The sequence below is a fragment of the Prionailurus viverrinus genome, chromosome D1 (assembly GCF_022837055.1).
Source record: "Prionailurus viverrinus isolate Anna chromosome D1, UM_Priviv_1.0, whole genome shotgun sequence".
Taxonomy (NCBI): Eukaryota; Metazoa; Chordata; class Mammalia; order Carnivora; family Felidae; genus Prionailurus; species Prionailurus viverrinus.
In genome coordinates, this window is record NC_062570.1 from 88,652,664 (window position 1) to 88,679,271 (window position 26,608).

Genomic DNA, 26,608 nt, shown 5'->3' on the forward strand with positions numbered 1-26,608 from the left:
AGTTCTGTGCAGTTCTGTCAACTGCATTGATTCTCTGCCTTTCTTGATTAACTTTGGACTGGAAATGGCCACCCTCCATCCCATTAGCAGAGCAAGCTTAGAGCTTAGAGCTCTAAGCTTGTGATGTTGTTTCTGTTTAGTGTGTGTGAAGAAAGCTGTTAAAAATTAGGGCCTTTGATCTATTAGAGCAAGGAAGAGGGGCTGAGTGCTACACTTGTAACTTTGAAACCCAGGTTTCATTTCTTAGCTTGATCAGTGTTGTGGTGGACATTCTTGCACAGGGTGGGAGGAGGGCCAAAACGCGGGAAAATTCCGCCATTCCTGCTTCCAAGTTTCCATGAGTCTGGGCCATCAGGGGAGACCGTCTCATTCTTCAGTTCTTCACTCAGCCATTCATTCATCCACCTTACTATGCATGTACCTCCTCTGGGCATAGTTTTTATTCTTGAGCCTATCACTCTGACCTGGTCCACAGGAGGGGACATGTGATGTGGTTTTATCGCTTCCATGAGTGATGGAGGGATGTACGTGACACTGACCTGTTTACCTTTCCTTTTCCTGAGCTTCTTTGTATCTCCTGTCATGCTTTCCTCCTTTATGCGATGTCCCCTCTATTTATTTATAGTTTTAGATTTCCTTTAGTGCCATGTTTATATGTTGAAAAGAGCACAGGAAGGTGTGGACAAATTATTTGCTCAGATTCTTATTATTTTAATTGTAGTTCACCCCAAAGCTTTAAGTCAGTGGTTCTTAATCCTGGCTTCACTTAGGAATCACCTGGGGAGCTCAAAGCAATCCTGATGCCCAGGCCTCATCCGGACTAATTATATCAGAAATTTCTAGGTGGATGACCCAGCTGTCAGTATGCATTAAAAAGCTCCCCAGGTGGAGTGCCTGGGTGACTTAGTCGGTTGAGTGTCTGACTCTTGGTTTTAGCTCAGGTCATGATCCCATGATCCCAGGGTTGTGGGATCGAGCTCTGCATCGGGCTTTGTGCTAAGCATGGAGCCTGCTTAAGGCTTAAGATTCTCTCCCTCTGCCCCTCTTCTCTGCTCGCACTCACTCTCTCTAAGACAAAAACAAAAACAACAACTTTGCAGGTGATTCCAGTGACAGCCATAGTTGAAAATCAAGGTTTTAGGTTTCAACTAAAGGTGAACTTGTGCAATTTCTTCCTTTCTTTTTCTGATTCATTTTCTACTTTATTTTTTTTTAAGTTTACTTATTTATTTTGAGAGAGAGAGAGAGCATGCGTGAATGGGGGGGAGGGACAGAGAGAGAGAGAGGGAGAGAGAGAATCCCAAGCAGGCTCTGTGCTGTCAGCGCAGAGTGGGGCTCGGTACCATGAATGATGAGATCATGACCTGAACACAGATCAAGAGTCAGATGCTTAACCGACTGAGCCACCCAGGTGCCCCTCAGTTTCTACTTTAAATTAGTAATAATAATAAAAAGTATATAGTATCCCATGTGTTAGTACATGTGTATCTTCAAAAGAGAGTGTGGCACGATTGGGTGGTATCTGCTGATTAGACCCTTAAACTTTCTTATGTTTGGGAGAGTTTGCAGCTGGATGAGGAAGGGATAGGGTAAGAGAATCTGAATGGATGGCTGCACGTGTGCCATGGTTGTTAGAAAAAGATACCTAAAATGCTTTGCTTTTGTTATCACAGCACGTTCACACAGCCAGTAAAACGTTAGCATGTGTGTGCCTTGTGTGGGGCCCTCATTTGGCATGAACTTAGCATTTTTAATCCATGCATTAACTCTGGGAGGTAGTTGTTTCTTGTCCATTTTACAGGTGAAAAGTTGAGACTCAGAAATAGTAAGTAATATGCTAGTACATACACAGAGCTGGAAGTTGGACCTAGTGCTCACAGTTCCTCCACGGTTCCATGTTGGCCTCTTCCTATTTCCATGTGAATAGAACTCCGGTGGGCAGGGGGGGTATCCTAGTGTGTGTATGAGTCTTGTTTATTAATTCTGCAGATTCCAAGATCTCTCTTATTCAGTGCATTTTCCCAAAGAGCTCATGGTATTTTTATAGTTTTTTAAGTGACCCCTCTCCTCCTCATATCCCCTTGTAGAGAAGAGACAGGTATTGAGTTTATTTTACTACTCAGAGCGGGTGTGTCTCGAGAGCAAAAGTTATCCACTCCATTTCAGGTTTGCGAAAATTCTGTGCATAGAGCTTTTCTGGGCACAGGAAGCTGGTATTGTGGACTTCCATCACTGGACCTTTTTGAGTTGTTCCCCTAGAATGGAGGTGGCTTAGCTCTGCTTCACCCACACATCTCCCCTGGTTTCCCAGAGGCCAGGGGAAGACACTGGAGAGACATTTGTCTCTGGTCAAGAGCAGAGTGTGTGACCATAAAGCAAGATGATGCTAAGAGCTGTGTAGGATCACTAATTAAAACATACTGCTGGTCCCGTCCCAGAGAAGGGACAGCTGAGGGGCTTCCAGTGTAACTGATATTGAAGAATTGGGTGGATTAAAATGAATTCTTAAAAAAAAATGTGTTTTTTTTTAATGTTTCTTTTTGAGAGAGACAGAGACAGAATGTGAGTGGCTTAGGGGCAGAGACAGAATCTGAAGCAGGTTCCAGGCTCCGAGCTGTCAGCACAGAGCCTGACGCGGGGCTCGAACCCACGAACTGTGAGATTATGACCTGAGCTGAAGTTGGACGCCCAACCGACTGAACGACCCAGGCGCCCCTAAAATGAATTCTTTATTACAGTGAAATAACCTGTCCCATTTCAGGGACCTTTGACATCTTTAGCAAGTTAATACTATAATCCATCTTGACCATCAACAGTTTATTTTCAGTGACAATAAAAGCCATTGAATTTTTGGGGGTTTTTTTTGTTTGTTTGTTTTGGAATTGAAAAGAGATAGCTGGTGTATGCTGCTTGAGAGAAATGAGTGCACCATACAGGATGACCCAGTTTCACATCTGTAGCAGTCTTAAAGCATCCGCAAGCATTAGCCAGCATGGCTTCTCCAGAGACCATCTTCTCACTATCACTTGGACATTCAGTGTTGAGCACATATGATCTCTTTAGGGGGGGGTCCCCATCTGGGGGTTTCCAGCCCACCGGTGGCTGTATCTAGAGCAGGGGCCGAGCAAGGTGGCAGGCTAGTGAGCCTTCTTTCCACTCTTCAGAGCGGATTTCTTAGCAGATTGGGGTTGAGATTTTTCAAGGGTTTCCAAGACTGGCCTATACATTTCAGGCAATAGCATATCTTGTAGTATTTCAGCAGTTCAGACAGGAAATTTAAAAAGAGCTGGAGCAGAAGGTATAAAAATTGGAAAGCGGTGTGCCCTCTGGCAGTGTAAATAATGGTTTGATTGTACTGAGTCTCTGCACACTTTTGTGTTCTTTTGTGTTTGTTCACTTAGAAACCTGACGTCCTGACCACCGGGGCCGGTAATCCAATCGGAGACAAACTTAATGTTATCACAGCAGGGCCCCGGGGACCTCTTCTTGTTCAGGATGTGGTTTTCACTGATGAAATGGCTCACTTTGACCGGGAAAGAATTCCTGAGAGAGTCGTGCATGCTAAAGGCGCAGGTGAGAGCTATGTTTATTTGTTGCGAAAGGATTGTTTCATAACACCTGGGTTAAAAATTTACCTTTCACAGGGTTTGGGCTTCTTTAGTAGAAGCAGCAAATCTCCATTCTTGGGAGAAAGGGAAAAAAATGTCCATCAGGAGAGGAGCTCGTAATAAAATGATGGTTATTTCTCTGGATTGAACGTTATATGTAAAATGCTTCATTTTACTAAAAACGAAAGTAATCTTCCTTTTCTTCCATTATGCACTTTAGTGAAGAAATAAAAATATGAAAATAGAGACATGGGCATTCTGGAATTGTAGCTAGATTTAGATGGAGCCCTAATTGGCTACATACTGGGAAGAATGGTGCAAAATTGAGGATAGTTGTGTTAGGGTGGTAGATTTCTGGTGATTTTTCCTTTTTGTCCAAAAGTTGTGAAAACTTTTATCTTGCTTTTATCACAGAAACAAAAGATAGGGTGCTGTTTAGAATAAAGCCAAAAACTCAATTGGACAAGCAAGCTTGATGGGAAGGAAGAAAAAATTTTTCTCCTAGCTGCTTGCTTGGACTCCCGGTTAGAACTTTCTAGTTTTTTTATTTTTTTCTTCCATCCCTCTCCAGCTTTTTCTGTGTGGCTTTTCCATCACGACTTTGGTATGCTGTTCAGTTTGTTGTTTGGCCTGTGGTGTCTTATTTGTGTTTATCCTATTCTTTCTTTCCCTGTATTTTCTCCTCTTCTCCCTGTTCTTCTCTTCATCTCCTAGGTCCTACCTGTACTTCAAGGCCTCCTCAGGCCCTGTGTCCTTGGGTCAGCCTTGACTTGCTACTTCCACCCCCACTCGTCTCTTTTTCTTCTTGGCTCCAGCTGTGTAGCCCTTGGGTTACTGCTGAGTGGTAACAGGACTTTGCATTTTGTCCCCATTCATTTTGTGTTTGGCCATCTATCTCCCCTTCTCCCATCATCTCAGAAGCTCCCAGAAGGCCAGGGCCGAACCATCGGCTTCCCTTGTCACCTAGCTGCCTATTGGGGGCCCAGTGGTCTGTGATGGTCTCACGATGAGGGTTTCTGTGTCTTTCTCATTAGGAGCTTTTGGCTACTTCGAGGTCACTCATGACATTACCAAATACTGCAAAGCAAAGGTGTTTGAGCATATTGGAAAGAGGACTCCCATTGCGGTTCGATTCTCTACTGTCGGTAAGTCCATCTGTTTGGGTGACTGGCACTGCGTAACTCAACCCTGTACCTTATTTTGGGCATTTATAACTTCATTTCAAGAAAAGCATATTAGAAGGTAGGAAAAAAAAAACCACTTCTCCAAATTATACCAGGTTTTTACAGGGGGAAAATTGTTTCGAGCCATGCAGGAAGTTACTTTTAATTCTGTTTGTCGAGGTCTTAGGAAATCACACTTATGCAGAGGCCACCACTGCAATTCTGTGACATTTGGAAAGAACCTTCCCACAAGTGGTTGCCTCAGATGGAAATGTGGAGTAGGAAGCTTATTCAGTAACCACAACAGCCACCCTTTATTGGGAATTAACTCCGTGCCATTCATCATTGGGCACTTTACAGACATTGTCTGTAATCTCATCTGTAGGATCTGCTTTGCAGGGTGGGGCTATTTCTATTTCCAGTGGTTAAGTGATTTTTTTCAGTAGCACGAGTAAGAATTAGATCTATCAACAACATCTTAATACACCACCTGCATGAATAATTCCGTTTCTGTTTCAGTCTGTGTTTGTGCATTTTTAAAATACTGTGGATGCAAAAAATAAATGACGCTAAGAATAAGAATCTATATTTTAACTCAGTTTCTTAATATTAACCTCATAATTTTGACAGCTCACTTATTCTCTTTGTTTACTACCTTAATCTTTACAATTATTTTCTTCCTTTATTTTAATTTAAAATTTAATTACCTGTTTGAACTATGTTATGTTAAGTGGGTAATCTTTTCAGCTTTTACAGTTATGTAAAACTCCTTTTTTTTTTTTTTAATGTTTTTTATTTATTTTTGAGACAGAGAGAGACAGAGCATGAGCAGGGGAGGGGCAGAGAGAGAGGGAAACACAGAATCTGAAGCAGGCTCTGGGCTCTGAGCTGTCTGCACAGAGCCCGACACTGGGCTCGAACTCACAAACTGATCCGAAGTCGGACGCTCAACCGACTGAGCCACCCAGGCGCCCCAAAAACTCTCTCTTCTTAATCTCAATTATTTTGTTTAATTTGGGGACTGAATTGGCTGGCAGGTGGTAGAAATAATGGCTCAGGCACTTAAGTGACTGATTTCCTTCTAGGAAGTGGGTTGGAAAGCATAGATCCTAATGTTTTTTTATGACCTTAGGCTTATGCCTCATTTTTCCCATTTGAACCTTCTAGCTGGAGAGTCGGGCTCAGCTGACACAGTTCGGGACCCTCGTGGGTTTGCAGTGAAATTTTACACAGAGGATGGTAATTGGGATCTTGTTGGAAATAACACTCCCATTTTTTTCATCAGGGATGCCATACTGGTAGGTGATAAAGTATCTTGCACTCTACAAATGTTTGTTGATTTAAATTGGTTTCAGACAATCTGTTTCGACTCTCCTTTGAGGCGAGGCCTTGGGAAAAGCAGAAAGAAGAGAATTTGGGTTGGTTGGATTGCCTTTTAAAGCACATTTTTCTGTATTTAGTATCTTTTTATGAGATCAAGTAACAATTACTGTTGGTCCTCAGTTTGGCATTTCAAGATTCACTGACTTAATGGGAATAGTCCAGTTTTCCATGTAATGGGACTATTCCCATTAAGGCCATGAATGAAAAGAGGCACTTTGTCCTGGGAACATGTAGAGGGTAAATTTTGTTTTAGGGTTCGGCAGTGTGAAATTCTGGGATTATACTATTCAGAATTATCATCCAACAATTATAACAATTATATTGCTTACCTAACAATAGGCAATGTATAATGTAAGACACCATCACTCCGATAAACTTGATTTTTGGATTTTTGTCTCCTTTTCTGTTTAGTTTCCGTCCTTTATCCACAGTCAAAAGAGAAACCCTCAGACGCACCTGAAGGATCCGGACATGGTCTGGGACTTCTGGAGCCTGCGCCCTGAGTCTCTGCATCAGGTGGGGGCTCTCCTTTTTCACTGTATCAGATCATGTCACTGTTAGTTATGCCCCGTAGTGCCATTTCTCCAGTGCTGGTTATCTCACTGCACTTGGTTTCTGACTTTCTTTTTGGGAGGCTTCCTCAGGTTGCTTGATCCTGAAGAGTTTTATAATCTGCATTTGTTCATCTTCCCTCATTCATAGGCCTTAAATGATCTAGAAACATTATCAATTGATATTTCCCAATACTAAGGATTAAAGTCTCTAGTATGAAGTAAAGCTCTTTGTATCAGGGAGAGAAGGGAAAAGTGGTACCAAACACGTTTACTGTTAAAATAGAGTAAAATTTTGAGTAACAAGTTAGCTAGTTTTCAGATTTGCTTTTGCTTTTCTTTATAGAATTTTGAGCCATGAGGCTAATGATTTACATATCATTCTGCTTTAAAATTCTTGTTATTTTGTATAAATGATACTAATGATAACCTTTCCTGTGGGTACTTGGTTAGTGTGTCCCATGTCATTAAGAGATTTTTTGGGAAACTTAGGAATGTGTTAAGAATCTAGGATGTTTTGATTGAAACTGAAAAAATTTAGGCTTTATTTACTTTTCTGTTTCTTAGGTTTCTTTCTTGTTCAGTGATCGAGGGATTCCAGATGGACACAGGCACATGAATGGATATGGATCGCATACTTTCAAGCTGGTTAATGCGAGTGGAGAGGTAGTTTATTGCAAATTCCATTATAAGGTACGTGTTGCCTTTGGGGAAGAGGGGACAAAGCTCTCACCACCCATGTCTCCTTACTTCTCTTGAGGATTGGGCAGAGATCAAGGCCCTTTCCACCTTTCCCTTATGTCCACTCCGAAGGCTGGGAAGTATTGACTCAGTTGATCAGGACCATGACTCTTCTGTTGGCTATGCCCAAACGAACAGGTGTGCGCTGCCCTGTTAGGGGAACCATGTGGGCTCTCTTTGGTCTCTTTCCATGTGGCCGGAGGGTAGGAACACACAGCTGCTGGCAACGGTCAAGCTCTCTTCTCCTTCTGGGGTCCTGGGAGAAATGTGTAAATATTTGGGAAAATACTCATTTCATGCTGGTTCTCTGGGTTAATGTTTCTGGTGCTGGCAGGTGCGTATCCATTCTCCCTGGAGAGGGAAGACCTAAGGTTTTGTTTTGGGCTCAAATGTAAGGAGATAATACAGGCCTTCATGCTATATGAAAGGAGATTTCTACCATGTTTAGCCTAGCTTTCTAGACTTCTTTGTTGGAGTTTAGAGTCAAGCCTTAGCAAACAGTGAAGTATTATGTTGCTTTGCCTTTCCTAGCCCAGAGTCATCGATTTGAGCATAGATACCTTTTGTGGTCCAGGAGGGGACAGTGGCAGAAATGGGGACTTCCTGTCTATAATACCAATCTCACCATTACTCTCAATGTCTGATGCTATCTTTCCAGAAACATTTCTTCTAACTTTTTAACTCCTCCATCCATTTATGTAGCATGTATCAAGGGTATATTCTGAATAGGGAAAAAAGTAAAATCAGTTACGAATGTAAGAAAATAAAAATTCTGTTTTTTTTTTTCATTTACTTTCACACAATCATGTCAAATAACTTTCCTTCAGGGAAAGCTTTGAGAACATTTGAATTAATTGAAGTGTTTAAAGGGCTCTTCTTTCTTACTATGATCTTGGCATTTGTTGCAATAAGCAGTATTCTCAGAGAACTCTAGAAGGTTATTTAAAGAACCTCTGGTTGCCTAAGAACATGTTTCCAAATACTACTGCTAAAATAAGCACAAACAGAAGTGGACTGAGGACAAATGCAGTCTCCCTGTTAATGGTATCTGTCCTAAGATCTGTTATTTCCTTCTGTCCTGTTTTAATCTTTATCTGAACAACTTACGTATGTATATCAAACAGGAAAACTCTCTCCCCTCTTTATACTTATAACTTGGATCTATAATCTTTGGCAAGGAACAGTTTTAAGAAACAGTTGCCCTGCGGGCTTGTAAGTGCCAAGAGGAGAGGTGTAGTGTCACTGGGAGCCAGACTAAGTGATTGTGTCTGGTGCACCGGCATGGTGGTGGCTTTGTAGTTGGACCAGTCTGAATTCAACTCTTCCCTCTTCTAGATAACTGTGACTTGGTCTACTATTATTGAAAGTTCTCTGTGCTCCAGCTTTGTCACTCTAAAATTGGGATAATCATAGCAACTGTCCATGATCCTGCAAGGATTGGGTTGCTTATGGGTCTCTTCAGCAGAGGGCCCTGGGATAGCCTGAGACCTACTTGGATGTATCAGTCTGGATTATTCTGACCTATGGTTAGTCGTTTCTGAGCCCAAGGGAATTCAATTAAAATCAGAAAAGTATTGCAATATTATTGCACAATTTAATGGATTCGCTCTCTGGGTGATCTGCAGACGGTGACCTCCAGTTTTAAATCTGGAAGGTGATTGTACTTCTGGTCTGATAGTAAGAAGAGTTCAGGTCTTGCCACTGGTTAGCGAGACTTGAGATTTCTGTGATAGAAAGAGTTTCAGAGTTCACTTTGCTGAGGAGATCTTTCGAAGCTTGGCTTGTGGGGATCTTCAGAATAAGATATAGGTGGAAATCTGTTGAAGAGCAGTTTGGTATGATAATAGGAACACCGGTGACAGTGACTAACTTATTTGGGTTTTAATGGCTTGCTTGGGAAGTCAGAATATAATTTTGCCTACTCATAGTCAGAATTGGTTCAGAGTGGCTCTACTGAAGTTCTTTTCAGCTGTATGAACTATGATTCTATGATTTTTTTTTTCAACGTTTATTTATTTTTTTGGGGACAGAGAGAGACAGAGCATGAACGGGGGAGGGGCAGAGAGAGAGGGAGACACAGAATCGGAAACAGGCTCCAGGCTCTGAGCCATCAGCCCAGAGCCTGACGCGGGGCTCGAACTCCCGGACCGCGAGATCGTGACCTGGCTGAAGTCGGACGCTTAACCGACTGCGCCACCCAGGCGCCCCTATGATTTCTTTTAAAAAAAAGGAAGACAGTAGAGGTGGAGGGATGCTAGCTGAGCATAATCTCAGTAATTTATTTGAGCTATTATAAAACAGGGAGTTAAAAATTACTTCGTGAAAAAAGATAGTCCTTTTATTAATTTTTTGCTCATTTAAAAATATTTTTTGCTCTTTTTTCTGATTTGAAAAGTAATAGGAGTATAACAATTGAAATAATAGCCACCTGGAAAACAATTTTGATGTTCCTCAAGAAATCAAACATAGAATTACCATATTACCTGGAAACTTTGAAATATGTGCTCAAAAAAATCTACTGAATTGGACACTTTAAAATGGTTAAAGTGGTACATTTTATGTTATGTATATGTTACACCAAAAAGTTTTTGGCTTTTCTGAAGACAGTGTCATGGCATTCTGATTATGGGTGAGACGTTGAAAATCAACTGTATGTTAAGAGTTAAATTAAAAAAATTCAGGGTACAGAAAGGGAAAGAGAGGACTAATTTTAAATATGAAATGTACCTACAGAATCCCTGCACATTTAAAAGAGTGAGGATAACCAAGTGGAATTTCTTGTTGATAAATTCATATTTGGATCAGAGTTGAAGAGTGGAATTGTCACAAGGAAGGTCCAGTGTTTGTGTAGCATTGCTCATCCTCCTCAGTGCATAACTGATTAAAGTTCCGTAACTTTGCCAGTACATTTCAGTGTGAGCTTCTTTCTCTGATTCTGCAGACTGACCAGGGCATCAAAAACCTTTCTGTTGAAGACGCAGCACGACTTTCCCAGGAAGATCCTGACTATGGCCTCCGGGACCTTTTCAATGCCATCGCCACAGGCAACTACCCCTCCTGGACTTTTTACATCCAGGTCATGACGTTCAGTGAGGCAGAAACCTTTCCATTTAATCCATTTGATGTCACCAAGGTGAGTCCGTTGACAACCAAATTGTTTTCTTTTTTAAGTCTCTTTGTGTCTAATTTTACAGATTCCAGTCAAGCATCCATAATGATAGAGAAGTCATGTACAAAATGGCAGTGGTGCCTCTTTGGATTTTGCTGATCTGTGCATCACACTTCTAGTTCCTGTTTGCTGAGTTCATTGAGTTCTTCTGGGTGGCTTGATCTATCGTTATTCGCAGGGAACAGATCTTGAAAAGCTGATGTACTTGTGCCCAGGGAAGATGTCAATATTTACCATTAACTGTTGTGAAAGATTCAACCAATGTACTCAGTTGAAGTTCTTTTCATTTTATTGGATTAAAAAAATCACTATTTTCACTTATTATCGTGGGCTTCATTATATTAGTTTCCTGTAGTTGGTTGTCTGGTAATTGTGAATATGACATTTATTTTTAGGTTTGGCCTCACAGCGACTACCCTCTTATCCCAGTTGGTAAACTGGTTTTAAACCGGAATCCAGTGAATTACTTTGCTGAGGTTGAACAGATGGCATTTGACCCAAGCAACATGCCACCTGGCATCGAGCCCAGCCCTGACAAAATGCTTCAGGTAAACCTGGTGGATTGAGATGTTCAGAGGCAGGAGCACACACATATGCGTGCGTGGGCACACCCACCCACCCACCCACCCACCCACACACACACAGACACACACACAGACACACACAGACACACACACACACACACACACACACACACACACACACTGTGTAATTTGGCCTGACTTTTGTAAATTTTCATCTAGGTCCTTAGTTTCCTCAGTTCCTGTGGGTCTGACTGAAGCATTCGTAGATTATAGTATTATAGTATAAAGCAAATTTCATAGTAAAGTCTTTCAGTATGTTAAGACTTTGACATTTAGTCTCTTAGTTTAAAAGAAGTTACATTAGAAAAACCTCAGCTATCCATAGAGTAAAGCACTCTTTGTTCAGTCTGTAATTGATGGGAGGGAATATTATTAATTGATTATAACACCTTGGTCAGTATAACTTGATTCATTTCCTCTTCCATGGTGATGCTTGAATTTTTCCATCTGTAAAAGGAGACAGAAGATGGTTTTTATGAACTAAATGTCTGTTGCCACTGATTGAAGGCAGTGGGTTAATTTAACCATTTGTCTCAGTAATGTTCCTACTCATTCACTATTGTTTTTTAAATCACTTTCCATTATGCTCTTTCAAGAGTAGAAAGAGTAGGGGAGCCTGGGTGGCTCGTTTGGTTAAGCGTCCGACTCTTGATTTCGACACCTATCATTATGTGTAGGTTCATGGGATTGAACCCAAGGTCAGGCTCTGCCCTGACAGCTCAGAACCTGCTTGGGATTCGCTCTCTCCCTCTCTCTATGCCTCTTCCATCCCCCCGTCCAAAGTAAATAAACATAAAAAAAAGAGTAGAAATAGGGAAAAATATTTTTGGGGGTCCAGAAATCAGTAGGAAAATAATTGGTTTAATAATTAGTGAGTAAATCAATCTCTTGTGTTTTTGGACTCTGACCATGATACAGGGGTTAAAGATCATTGCCCCAGATCAGACCATAGTGACAGATGGATGCTTCTTATATAAGTGTCCAAGTCCAGTTCAGGAGTCACTGTCCATGGAGACAAGCTAAGGTGCCCTGTATTTTTTTTAATAGAACCTTGTTTGATTTGACATTGGGAACATTTGGGACTTTTATAGAAAATAAGTTTTTGTTCGTTTTCAGTTCAATTTAACTACTATAAATTGAATACCTCTGTGTGTGGCAAACTGTCCTGGCTGCTATAACAGATATAAAGACTGAAAATAACTATAATATAAAGTAGAAGGCCCCGTGAATCAGGAGAAATCTTGTCTGTTAGGAGGATGATGACAGAGTTTTGAGAATGAGCTATCATTTGAGATAGCTTTTGAAGAATGGATAGGATTTCAGTTTTCAACAGAGATGAAATGGGGCAGGAGAGAGACCTGAGTATAGATACAATGGTGGACCGTATTTAAACTGTAAGCAGTCACTTTTTCCTGAAGTAGAAGACGTAGGATTGGGTACATGGAACATACGTCAGAGGGGACTTCAGTGCTTAAGTAGAAGTTTGTACAGTTAGACCTTTTAGGAAAAGAAGGTTTCTTCCGTTTTGAGAAATGTGATCTGTGATCAAGTAGCATCGCTCCAGTTGGTGACAGAACAAGAGAGAAGTGAAGGTTAGGGAGGAGAGAAGAAAGGCCAAGCAGAGTGCAGAGGATAGGCAGAAGTGCCTGTGTTGAAAATGGAAAGGAAAGGAAGCCAAGACAGCATGACCCTGGGCCCTCAACCTCCCCGCCTGGAGTTGGAAGGCGGCTGGACCGTGTGAAGGAGGTTAATGGGATTTGTCAAGGCATGAACTTGGCATGGGTAGAGCCAAGACTGCATAGCCTTGGTATTGAGGAAACAGGGTGAGGAGCAAATGTCATCAAAATTCTTTTCACAATCCGTGTCACCATGGGTCTCTGGGACCACAGTGAGACATGGAGACAGTTAACAACACCGAGTCATACAATTAGAAGAGCACTGAAGCATTGGGTGGAGGCCTAGGCCCAGGGGAAAGGACCACAGATCAAACACATGTTCTCTGCAACAAGAAAAAATAAATGTCTAAGCCATTTCATTGAAACTGTTGGGAAGAGAGTCCTGAGAAAAGATGATAAATGCAAACCATGCAATTATATGAGTGAATTGAATTATATGAATGAATCATACAATTTCTATCAGCATTGTGGTTGTGGCAAACATGTATTTTATATTCAATGTGCTGTCTTTACAGTTTTTTAAAAGTGTGTTTAGGGGCGCCTGGGTGGCGCAGTCGGTTAAGCGTCCGACTTCAGCCAGGTCACGATCTCGCGGTCCGTGAGTTCGAGCCCCGCGTCAGGCTCTGAGCTGATGGCTCAGAGCCTGGAGCCTGTTTCCGATTCTGTGTCTCCCTCTCTCTCTGCCCCTACCCCGTTCATGCTCTGTCTCTCTCTGTCCCAAAAATAAATAAACGTTGAAAAAAAAAATTAAAAAAAAAAAAGTGTGTTTAGAAAGTGAAGGGCTTTATGGAGTGGGCGCAGTCAAGATATCAGTCCCTAGCCCGGTTTTTCCACAACTTCTCAAGTCATTGGCTGTGAGTTCTAATGCCTTGGAGCATGTGAGGACACATGTAGGGAAGAACCATGATACTCGTTTAGCCACTTGGTGACCAGTGAGGAAAGGTTTAAAGTAGGTAAGTAACGTAATCGGTGTGGGGCCTTAGGCCCATTCTTGTGGCGGGAGTGTGTAGGACGATACTGTTGGAGGAGGGGCGGGAAGCAGAAAGCCAGTGAGAACTTTGAAATTACTCCAACGGGAGCTGAGGAGTGTCCGAGGGTGGTAGTGGTTGTATGGTAATGGACAGTGGGTTCAGTTACCTTTCAGCAAGGTCACGTTAATAAATTTTCAAGGGTCATCCAAAGTGGTAAGCCAGATCACCCACCGTGAAAAGGACACAGATGCCAGTTAGTTGCCTACGATGTGATACATCTCTGAGAGAAGGAAGTAATATAAGACAGGACGCTAACTTGTTATTTGAGAAAACAAAGGAGTTCTTACCTAGAACAGGTGTGAAAATCTGGAGTTGTTTCGCTGTGTGACGTGGAAGATTAAGAGCTGTTCAGTTAGGGAGAACTCATTTCATAAGGGAAGAAACTTTGCTGTCTTCAGGGGATAGTAGGCAGCGTTTTGTGGTAACCCGGTACGGAGTGTTTTGTGCTACAAAGTTGAGAATGAAGTTTATAGACCCTTCTGTTTTGTTTGTTACTGCACAGCACCAATGCCTGTTTCATTTATAACTGTAGGGCCGCCTTTTTGCCTATCCTGACACCCACCGCCACCGCCTGGGACCCAACTATCTTCAGATACCTGTGAACTGTCCTTTCCGTGCTCGAGTGGCCAACTACCAGCGTGACGGCCCCATGTGCATGGTCGACAATCAGGGTACGCCTAAGACATTCGGCTTGCCCAGGGAGGGCAGAGGGCCCTGCTGAGCGGGGAGAGGGCAGGGGACGCCATGCCAGGCCAGCGGTTTGCCGTGTCCTGCTCTATGGAGAAGACCCAGGGGACCTTCTCCTCTATGAAGCAAGGAAAGTTTATCCGTATACTTTATCTGATAGGTTTTATTGACAGTTCCCATCTCACATTTTTACTTGCTGTCCATCTGATAGTGAAAGGCAGGGAGGAAAATCCTTCACACACTGGCCGTTGTCGAGTAGCATTCAATTTAGGGTTTAGGTTTTAGGGACTCCACATAGTAGATAGTTTATTAAATCGCTAGGACTTAGACTCTTGGAAGTGCAACAGCCAAGAGTTCCTGTTTCTTGTTCCTCTTTGCACTTTGCCGGGGCTGAGGAGGAGCAAATGTAGCTAGAGTTCAGAGGGGATGGGGCAGGTGAGATAAGGGAGACAGAGTAAATCAAGGCATTCTTCCCTTTTCACTAAGGGCATGTAGTTGAATTCATGTAAATCAACTGGTGAGATGAGACTGTAGTGCATCATTTTGTTTTTTGGAACTCATTTTTCAAATTTATGATTTTTTTCTTTTGACTTCTGTTTTTGGTGCCATGTACCAGCAGCCTCTATTTGTGATAACTTGTTCTAATTAGAGACTGTTTAATTAATGTTTTTTTCCTTTTAATATTTTCTAGCTTAATATAGATTTTAATTTTCTTTTTGTTTTCTATTTAGGACACATTTATTTTAGTAATAGGCTGCTTACATTGATCCCTTTAGAAATTTTACTGATGATTTATATTTATATCTATGGCTATAGATGTCTATATTCAAAGATGACTTTTCGGGGCGCCTGGGTGGCGCAGTCGGTTAAGCGTCCGACTTCAGCCAGGTCACGATCTCGCGGTCCGTGAGTTCGAGCCCCGCGTCAGGCTCTGGGCTGATGGCTCGGAGCCTGGAGCCTGTTTCCGATTCTGTGTCTCCCTCTCTCTCTGCCCCTCGCCCGTTCATGCTCTGTCTCTCTCTGTCCCAAAAAATAAATAAACGTTGAAAAAAAAATTAAAAAAAAAAAAAAAAAGATGACTTTTCTATGATAATAATAATACACGTGCCCTAAAGAAAATTTAGAAAACATAAGGGAAAGAAGAGAAGGGAGAAGGAAAACCCACTTACAGCCCCAGCCCTCAGAGACCACAACTGTTGCATTTTGCTATATTTCTTGCTGTATTTTTTTTCTGTGACTATTTTTTATATACTTAAGATTATTTTGTTTATATGATTTTGTGCCTTGCATTTGTTATCATCATGACTAAGCCTTTTCTATGTATTTAACAAGTTTATTTACTCACTAACTGATTATATTAGGTGTTTGCAATACTTCTGCTTTCTGAGGTTTATAGGGCTAATGGGGTGTGTTATTACCCAAAGTAATTATTACTTCCTTGTATCTGTCTTCTGTATTTTTATTCTAAAGTGATTTTTTTTCTTTCATATTCCTCAGTCCTTCTGTTATTGAGACTACCTGTATCAGAGAGGTTCATGTAGATTTCAGAACTTCATTAATTAGTACCTGTTTCATGTTTATCATTCTTGTTTACTATTATAGTGGCACATGTATGAAGAAACTACTTAAGGATACATTTTGACACACCCTTTGCCCAGTTTTAAAAGCCAAGCATTTGGGTTGTGCTCTTGAGTTTTGATGAAAGAGCTTAATTGTTCCCAGTAGTCAAAGACTTGAAGACAACTCCTACTTTGAGTAAAGGTCGGAACTCATTTGGAAATAGAATTTTAAAATTACCCAAACAGGCACATTTCAAAAAGCTGATTCTAAATGCAGAAGACCACTGTAGTGGCTGGTTGTTGGAGCACAACACCTTTGATATAGATGAAGCTCGCCTAGAATGACTTCCAAGGGCTAGTAATTGGGCTCCGTAATAGTATGGTGCCTTCCTTCTTCCTACGTGCACTTGGTACCTTGATCAGTGTCATGTACAGGTGCATCTTGATTATTCACTCTGGATAATCTGTTCTGGCAGTGAGCTGGTTAAAGTTCCAAGCTCAGACTGGTTTGTTCAGAACACTTACTATGTTTCTAGGCCACTCCTATTTAGGCAGCATGTGCTCAGGTAACTCAAGCTTCGGCTAATACCAGTCAAAGCAGGTAGGAAAGTAAATATGCCAAAATGAAAAAGAAAAGCCTTTTCGTTTATTCCAGAAGTTGTAAAATAGGTTTTGATTGCATTTTATCCTTATTTTTTCTAGAAGTCTAGATAAATGAGTGCTGACATGCCTGAAATACCAAATTTTTTTGAAAACCCTTTTTTATTCATCTGTGGAGGGAAGCGAAAGTGAAGCTAGAGCTGAATAAAGTCATAGTCAATAAAGGAAAGAGACTTCGAGAATCTTAAAAACCTTGAAGGAAGGGTGAAGGAGAGCTCTGGAATGGGAAATGGGAAGATGGTGTGTGCTACAGTGGAAGGCACAAAAAAGATCCCCGACACCAGCTCTGCCACTAATTACCACGTGACCATGCGACAGGCAGTTAACAGCTCAGGGCTCCATTTATGTGTCTGTAGATTGAAGGAGCAGAGCAACTTTCAGTTGCTCCCAAGAATTCTGTGATTTGGTGTTTGAATTGAGCTCAAGCCCAAATGCAACTCTCAGATTTGAAATGTGTCTTTGGGTCTCTTCTTCTGTGGGGGCCAGATCAAACCTGTATGAATATATTCGTACTGGTAAGCACCAGAGGATTTTAAAGGTCAGATCCCTTGAAGTGTTCAAGCAACCTTGAGATCTCTTCAGCAAGACCCAGAGTGGGCCCGCCCATGTGAGAGCATTTGGAAGCTGGCATTGTTCTTTAAGAATCTGAGTCCTGCCTGTAGCTAAACAGAAGACCTTAAAAATAATAGGTACATGGCATGCACGTGTATTGTATGTGTATATACGCAGGCATGTGTGTGTACATATGTGTATATGTAATTGCCACTTGAATTATATCTTATCACGTTGACTGTTTTCACACTTACTTCAGTTTTCATCTCCCTAAGTGAATCCGTATGGTTTTTTTTTTTTGAAGGTGGTGCTCCAAATTATTACCCCAATAGCTTCAGTGCCCCCCAGGAACAGCGCTGTGCCATCGAACATAGCAGCCGGTGTTCTCCGGATGTGCAGCGCTTCAACAGTGCCAATGAAGACAATGTCACTCAGGTAATGACTCCTTTGTCAGCTGTGAGAGGCATTAGATCAGTTTCTTGTTAGTGTCTGCATATTTCCCCCTCCTAAAGTGTCTAATATGTCTTAAACTGAATTCATGGAAGACATCCGTAATCATAAATCAGTCCCTTTATTAGATGGAGTTGGAGAGCTGTGTTGCTATGCTCTTTCAGTACAAGGTATGGAGACTCATTTCAGCTCCCCCAAATTTTATTGAAGGGGTTATAGGTGGGGGCCATTGGGGAAACAGTGACACATAAGAATGTAAGAGATGGGCAAATAAAGCAAATAAGTACAACCACATCTAAGAAGATGGGCAGGACAGCCTAGATTTCAGGGGCTAGAACTTGATTCACAATAGCTCTAGGAGCCTCGGTAGCAAAAGTATGCATGTTTCCACCATAGGGCACCCTGTTCATGTTATTCCACTGCTTTCCACCTGTCGTCTTCTGTTTTCTAGAACTGATTTCTTATTCGTACCATGTCCTCCCGAGTTTCTCCTCACCACCTCATAGCTTCTGTTTTAACATTGCTCTGACCATGGCCTAACCTTCTTTATGGCTTCTTTCTCCATGTATCACATTTTTTTTTTTTACCATTTCTCTCTCTCTGTCTCTGTCTCTGTCTCTCTCTCTCTCTCTCTCTGTCTGTCTCTCAATATTTATATATCAGTTTCTGGAGAGAGGAAGTCTGATTGATTTGACTGATCTTTTCACTTCAGGTTGCATCATTGGCCTTTGGCCAACCTACGGTTGACTGCCCTTGGTCAAGTAGCCACCCTCTTTGCAATCCCCTGTGGCTGCCTAAGAGCTGTTCTCTCTGTGGATGCACTGCAAGAGACCCTTTGACTTTATAGAGCAGCCTCCTCATTAACGTGCCCAGTACAACTTATACCTCACACAAAAAAAGAATGAAATTAAAGAGTCTAGTTGCCTTAAGAGCTCTGTTTGGGTCGCTGGTGTTAAACTTAGTGTATAAACTTAGAATAGGACCTATATCTAGTTTCTCAGTTTATAAATGTGGGTTCCAAGTAAAAGATATTGATATACATGAATTTATTCACTGTGGAGATACCTTTATTTGAAAGGCACATATGTGTATACATAGATATGTGTATATAATAAAGAAATTACTTTATAGTAGGATATAAACCACATTTAGATGAAGTTAAACACCTTCTAAAAGCCTTTTGTGGTAACTGCATTATTCTTGGTGAGGCAGGTGTTACCAAGTATATTATAATACAATCCCTGCCTCTCAAAGAATTTTGCCTGCGTGAGGCCTATTCCAGTGTTAAACTAGCTAATACAATGTCTGCAAAAATTAATTTAGATAGTAAGTGGCTTCTAGAGTGAGAGAATATATTTGCATTTCATCTAACTAAAGACTCATGTCCAGAATATGTAAAGAACTTCTACAGAGCAGTGAGAAAAAGACAAATGAATCGAAAATGGGCAAAGACTTGAATAGGTACTTCACAAAAGAGGATGTGCAAATGACTGAAAAACATACGAAAGGTGGTTTATCTCAGTAGTCATCAGGGATATGCAAAATGAAACCACAAAGAGATAGCACTACATATGCTCCAGGACGTCTAGAATTAAAACGACTGCCCATTCCAAGTGTTGAGAGAAGGAGAAACAACTCTAACTCTCCTGTGAGTGTAAATTAGTCCAGCTGTTTCAGAGAACTGTGTATCAGGATCCATTAAAGCTAAACACGTGTGGGTCTTTTCACCTAGTAAAGTACGCTCTTGTGTGGGAACCCAATAGAAATGTGTACATATGAGCACCTGAAGAAACGTACAGGACTGTTCATGTTACCAAATGTTCAACAAGAGCTTGGATAAGCACATTTGGCAAAACACAGTTAAAATATTAGAAGGCGGGGCACCCGGGTGACTCAGTCAGTTGAGCATCTGACTTTGGCTCAGGTCATGATCTCACGGTTCGTGGGTTCGAACACTGTGTCAAGCTCTGTATTAACAGCTCGGAGCCTGGAGCCTGCTTCACATTCTGTCTCCCTTTCTCTCTGCCCCTCTCCTGCTTGCACTCTGTCTCTCTTTCTCTCTCAAAAATAAACATTAAAAAATTCAAAATATATAAATAAAATATTAGCAGTCAAAAGAACTGCCTTTCGGGAGGCAGTTGGAGGGGAAAGAAAGTGACTGGGAAAAGGGACTACAGTGGGCAGATTTCTGAGTGTGAATGATCTGGGTGGTAGTTACATAGTGTGTTCACTTACAAATCATTGAACTTCACACTTATGGTTGGTGCCCTCTACTATAGGCCTATTATACTTCAATTAATAAGCTTACTAAAGAAAAAAATCATTCTCTCACTTTGTATAGACTAGTGAAAATACCAGTTTTCTGGGGGCACCTGGGTGGCTCAGTTGGTTAAGCGTCCGATTTTGGCTCAGGTTATGATCTCGTGGTTCACGAGTTTGAGCCCCATGTTGGGCTCTGTGCTGACAGCTCATAGCCTGGAGCCGGCTTTGGATTCTGTGTCTCTCTCTCCCTCTGCCCCTCCCCTGCTCATGCTATGTCTCTCTTTCTCTCTCAAAGATGAATAAACATTAAAAAAAATGTTTAAAAAAATGTTTAAAGGGAATTTGGTCAAAGGTCTGTGGTTAAAATGTTGGAGCTGATAAAGCTGTTCAGAATCCTTATCTGGCTAATAAATTAGAACAGCCGTCCCATGTGTGGAGTCCGTGCCACCTATAGTGAGCAACTGTAGATGGTGGTTGCGAGCCAGGTGTAAGAACATGCAGATCACAGCACCCTGGAGACTTCTTCAGTTTGACTTCCAAGTCCCAGCCTGCCTTTGACCTGAGTGGTGTGAATGCTGAAGCCAGGCTTAGATGGTAAGGGTTACATACTATTTACATTGCAGTCGTCTTGTCCGCACGATGAGATAGGGGTGCTGTTCATCTCTGTTTGTACATGTACTTTTTAAAAAACTTCTTGGAGCTAGACCAGCCAGATCCTAGGCAAACAAGTTTTTTGTATGGCTTTTATTCAGTGGTGTGTTGATAAATATTAGGAGTTGTGTGCGGGGCGGGCAGGGGAAACCCTGGCTTATAATGCTTGTCAATTTTCTTGATGAAGATATTCCCTGGAGCTGATTTTAAGCTAGCAACATGGTGTCACTGAATCTGTGGCATTGGGATATGATGTTCAGTATTTCCACTGTAGAGATACAGCAGACACAAATAACCTCAGGAGCATAGGTTACATGCATTAATTGGGAAATCATACATTTTGGGAGTTTATTATTTTTTTTACAATTTTTTTTAATGTTTATTTTTGAGAGAAAGAGAGAGAGAGAGACAGAGTGCAAGAAAAGGAGGAGCAGAGAGAGAGGGAGACACAGAATTGGAAGCAGGCTCCCAGCTCTGAGCTGTCAGCACAGAGCCCAGTGCAGGGCTTGAACCCACGAACCGTGGGCTCATGACCTGAGCCGAAGTCGGACACTCAACCGACTGAGCCACCCAGGAACCCAGGAGTTTATTATCTTTGTTTGTAATATAATTTATTTTATAAATAAAGTTTATAATGTAAGTTTATGTAATTGAATTTTTAATAACGGCTATGGTGAACAGGTCACAAAATTTGTAAAAAGCTGACAATATGCCCTCATGAGCAAGCGGGCTCCAGCACACTACTGAAATTGCAGGACCAGATTCCTTTCAGTTTGATGGTGATTGATGGGACACAGGATGCCTTACTTCTACTCATCACACATAGACATGCTAGATTTGAAATTTTTTTTAAAAAGTAGTTGAGCTGACAAGCAAAATTAAATCTCTAGGAATAACAACAGTGTGTGAACATTGAAGGTATATATATTACGGTGTGTAACCAGACCCTATTTATGACTTAAGGGGGTAGGAGTTTAGGCTTCAGGCTCCTTGTGTTGCAGAGAGCTAGAATTGGGCTCTTGACATGGTGAGAGCCAGGAACCGCCAGGAACAAACTATCCACCAGACTGAGGCTGCAGCTTGTGGCGTGTGGGCCCTAGATTTCCTGAGAAATTGGGGGTCCCACTCTTCTGCTCCTCTCCTCTAAGTGAGGTCTCTGTATTCTTGTTCCACTTAGAACCATAAAGAAGCCCTGAAGTGAGAGACAGTGGGTCAGTGAACCCTGCTAGGCTTCTGCAGAGATGGTGAAAATATCACAAGACACCTTCATAACTTGGATACAGTTGGTTGTGCAGAAAACTCCTGTTGGACACGAGTCACAGGGAAAAATTACAGTACATATAGGGAAATCCATCACCCTGAGAAATTGCACATGCAATAGATGGAAAAATCCTGTACATTATAGAATAATCTAAAAGGGCTTTAAAATAAGCATGTATACAGTATTCAAGGAGATGCAGAAAGGAATATGATTTACAAGATAAGAATAGGATGTGAGGAAACAAAAACAAATAGATTTAAGAAAGATCCAAATAGATATTTTTAGAATCAAAAATTACAATTTTTCAAATAAGAATTTAATGGATATGGGGACTCAGTGGATGATTAAGCAATATGTTAGATATAGCTAAAGAGAGAATTAGTGAATTGAGGGAGAGATCTGAGAAAATCCCCATAATGCAGTACTGTGATTGGATTGTCTTCTTATCAAAAGTCAGATTTTTAAACTTTGGTATCAAACGTAAACTTTGCTCAAATTTTTAAACAATGTTTTTATGGCTTGATATTTGATAACATATTTAGAAAAGCTATGAACATTTTGACATTTTATGAATTTGATATTTTGGATAATGGGATTTTTTTAACTTTATAAACATTAATATAAAGTGCATAGAACAGTGCCTGGTACATTATAGGTACTCAATAAATAAGTATCGGTTGATTGAATGAATGAAATAGTAGAATAAAATCATAGCTATTACCTTGAAATGGTTGATTTCAGAAATGAACAAAGTCCATTAGGGCTCCTATACCAATACTAAGCTCCAATTTTCCATTTTAATCTATTGATACTAATTTTAGAGGTGAGCTCAGTAATATAAACAAAATATCATTACTAACATGTATCTTCATAAACATTTTTTTTTCATTTTATTTATTTTAGAGAGAGGGAGTGCAGGGAGGGGCAGAGAGAGAGAGAGAGAGAGAGAGAGAGAGAGAATCCCAAGCAGGCTACCCACTCAGTGTGGAGCCCAATGCGGGGCTCAATCCCATGACCCTGAGATCACAACCTGAGCTGAAATCAAGAGTTGGGCGCTCAACTGACTGAGCCACCCAGGCACCCTGTGTCTTCTCCAAGAAAGCTTGGCTTCTGAAAAACTAAGGATATATATTAATGAATTAGAGTTTTTTTCCTCTGTGGTTCTGGGTGAATTGAACAAAGGTTGTATTGTGCTGAGTTTCTATGTGATGACAGCTTGCACACTTTGGACTTGGCAGTGTTAAGGTGTGGTGGGATTCTTAATTGTAGACTGTATGGTTTTCTGTTCATAAGAGATTTACAAACACTGACGAAGAAGGACGTTATGAAGAAGCAGTTGTGGGCTCTGATCAACTGAATTCTTTCTGCTTTGCTTAAAATAAAACAAAAAAGTGAGGAACTCCACACAAATGACAATTTTAATTAGAACTTTAAATTATCCTTAAATTCTAAGATCGTTTTCATTCTTATGCCAATAAGAAGTCTTACTTTTTCATTTCAAAAGTGGCCCATCGGGTGAGTTTTGTTCATGATAAACTGGTTATTTGATTCTCTGCACTGTGCATTTTCACTGAGCAGGTGCGGACCTTCTATATGAAGGTACTGAATGAAGAGGAGAGGAAACGCCTTTGTGAGAACATTGCTGGCCATCTGAAAGATGCACAACTTTTCATCCAGAAGAAAGCGGTGAGTCACGCTTTGTAAGCCGACGGGTGACATCTGCTGGCCGAAGAGAGTGCAGCTGTGTGAAAGAACCCTTAAAAGGAAGTGTGTCATTTTTATTGTACTTGAGCTAATTGGACTTAAAAAAAAATCAATACTAATCCCCAGCCAACCTCTGATCCTTTTCTCTGTGTTTTATCTCCAGTGAGTATGGTGTATCCATTGATCCATTAGCTCCTTGTCTAGCATGTAATAATTTAGTTGAGTTCTGGTGAATTCTCTCCTATGCTCTTTATTGACTGCAGCCAAATTCTGTTCAAGAGAGTACTGTCCTGTATAAAAATGTGGGTCCTGCCACAATTTTTCTTAGACTTTGGAAGATAAGAAATATAGGAGTGCCTGGGTAGTGCAGTTGTTTGAGTGTCTGACTCTTGATCTTGGCTCAGATCACAATCTCTCATATTTTGTGAGTTCGAGCCCTGCATTGGGCTCTGCACTGATGGTGTGGAGCCTGCTTGGAACTCTCTCCCTCCGTCTTTCTGCCCCTCCCCCGCTTGTGCACATGTTCTCTCTCTCTCTCCCTCTCTCTCTCTCTCAAAATAAAAAAATAAACTTAAAAAATTTAAAAAAAAAGAAGGTGAGAGATACAGATTGCAACTTTATATCGTGAAGCCTGTCTGGGTGTCATGACACTTGACCCTCCTTCAGAAGCAACTAGAAACTTCCATGCTCTCTGGGGAAAACTGAGCTGCTTCCAAAACTCAGGCTGAACTTCTGAGCAGAGGTGCCGTGGTATTTCTGATGGCAGTTCACTGTGCTACACGGAGCCTTTTCACTTGGCAGTTTTCTGGCCAGCCGCAGGGCTAAGCTTCACGTAAATTTAGGCAACCCCAGTTTCCTCGTCTCGTGGTTGCTGCTTTTCTGTTCAAAGGAGCAGCTGGCCGGCAGCTCTCTGGGATGTGTTCAAAGGCCTGGAGACAGGTACCAGCAGGCTGGGCACTTTCTCTGTAGGCAAAGTTCTGTGTCTTTAACTGTCTTTCACAAGTGAGTGTCTGAAAAATAACCCTTTAAATTCCTGAGGCACTATTTAATTATTGCCGCCTGCAGCAGAGAGCTGGACAGTTGCTCTGTGAGATAAGGGGGTACAGGTTTTAGCTCCTCTTACTGATGAGAACGAGTGAGACAGTGTAGAAGTAGCAGAACTGGGCTCGGACCCTTGGCGTTCTTGTCTCACATGTGCCGAAGCTGGGAGGCTTCATGTGGGTTCCTGGTGCCCCACCTCCTGCTGTCTGCTCAGGATCAGCCCCCGGTGAGGAATTCCTGCTTGAAGTATGTGGAGTTGTCCAGCAGGTGCCAGTGTCTTTGTGCACGTCACTTAAAATTCAGGTAGCGTCTGGGCCCATTTCTGTACACGAATCACTGTGACTTGAGCCACTCTGAGGTCAGTTCATCACGTCGTTAGCGCAGCTCACCTCGAATGTGTTTTTCTTATAATGTTCTGTGAGGTAGGCTTAATTATCTCACTCATTTTATGGGGAGTGGACACTGAAGCTCAGAGGAATGACTTATCCAAGGTTGCTCAGCCAGTATGGGCCAGGGTTTTCCCCAGACCCCGCCCCAATCTTACCCTGTGTGGGTAGACCCTGTGTGGTTCTACCCTTCCTTCCTTCCCAACGAGTAAACACTGTGAACCGGACACCGGGGTCTGGCCTGTTAGGGGCTCGGGTAATATTTACATCATTTTCATTTGGTTTCAGGTCAAGAACTTCAGTGATGTCCATTCTGACTATGGCGCCCGCATCCAGGCTCTTTTGGACAAATACAATGCTGAGAAACCAAAGGTGAGCCCAGTGCAGCCTGGAGGTAGAGGAAGGGTATCTAACTACGATTAGACGAGGCGTAGTTTGGTTTCCTTTTACAGTGATTCTTCTCAGGGCCAACTATTAGATTTCCGAAGCTGTCCGGACCCTCATTTGCCACGTAAAGAACTCACTTGCAAAGCCCATACTCTTCATTTTAGCTCTGGACGATATAAGGCAGTTTAGATAAACGAATTCCCAATTGTTATTATTTTAGTGTGAGCACGCATTAAAGCAAAGACGAAAACCATGTTGCTGCCGAGGGAGTTAATTAACCTGCTGGTCTTGTTCTTTTCAAACAGAACGCCATTCACACCTTGATGCAGCATGGGTCTCACTTGGCTGCCAGGGAGAAAGCGAATCTGTGAGAGTCGGCGCCCTGGTCCGGCCCCAGGTTGCTGTTCACCTGTGAAGCAGAGCACGGTGTCTACTCTTTGCTGGATAGAGCCTTCTCCTGTGCTAGGTGTGCAAAGGCAAGCTCATGCCTTTAAAATGATAATCCAGGTTTCTATAGCAAGTAATGCAGCAATGGCTTTTAATGCTGTTCCCCTAGAAGGAAGTGAGGGTTAGGGCTTAACCGGTCATATTAAAGAAAATGTATTTGCTTTGACATTTGGATTATTCACTTAAGATGACTGGAATGAAAGTTTCTAACAGAAAGATGATTTTATTTGATAAAAAAAAAAATCTTGCTGAAGTTAATATGTTTACATATCATCTCATGGCCTTATTAAATAAAAATATGTCTGTGATTATATAAGAAGAAAAGATAATCTGCTCAGAAATTTTAATTTTTCTCAGTTCCCTATAGAAAAAACACATTTAATGCATTGATGTTTTTTGACAATAACTTCAGTGACATCATAGCTTAATGCTTATTCCTGCTTGGAACTGCTCAGCCTTTTTTAAACTTGGGATTACACTTATGCTAATATAGCATTGATTTTACGACAGACTGGTTTGTAATTGTTACATTTTTACAATAAAATAATCTGTACATAAGAATAGAAGAATGGTATTTGATTTCTTTAGGCTCTTTCTGGAATTTGGACTCTTAATCCGAGTATCATGTGTTATCAGATGCTTACCCTTAAAATTG

At 41.5% G+C, this 26,608-nt stretch overlaps 1 protein-coding gene across 1 annotated transcript in view; it reads left to right on the forward strand.

The window, feature by feature from the left end:
* CAT (catalase) overlaps positions 1 to 26,514 on the forward strand; it is a 36,938-nt gene extending 10,424 nt beyond the window's left edge. Inside the window, exons 2-13 of the mRNA XM_047877563.1 lie at positions 3,402 to 3,573; positions 4,643 to 4,753; positions 5,939 to 6,069; positions 6,566 to 6,670; positions 7,273 to 7,398; positions 10,388 to 10,579; positions 11,011 to 11,163; positions 14,439 to 14,577; positions 17,669 to 17,799; positions 23,567 to 23,674; positions 25,408 to 25,491; positions 25,812 to 26,514. Of these exons, the coding sequence (XP_047733519.1) occupies positions 3,402 to 3,573; positions 4,643 to 4,753; positions 5,939 to 6,069; positions 6,566 to 6,670; positions 7,273 to 7,398; positions 10,388 to 10,579; positions 11,011 to 11,163; positions 14,439 to 14,577; positions 17,669 to 17,799; positions 23,567 to 23,674; positions 25,408 to 25,491; positions 25,812 to 25,877 (1,518 nt within the window). The 3' untranslated portion in view covers positions 25,878 to 26,514. The remainder of the gene's footprint in view (positions 1 to 3,401; positions 3,574 to 4,642; positions 4,754 to 5,938; positions 6,070 to 6,565; positions 6,671 to 7,272; positions 7,399 to 10,387; positions 10,580 to 11,010; positions 11,164 to 14,438; positions 14,578 to 17,668; positions 17,800 to 23,566; positions 23,675 to 25,407; positions 25,492 to 25,811) is intronic.
* The last annotated feature ends 94 nt before the right edge of the window (positions 26,515 to 26,608 follow it).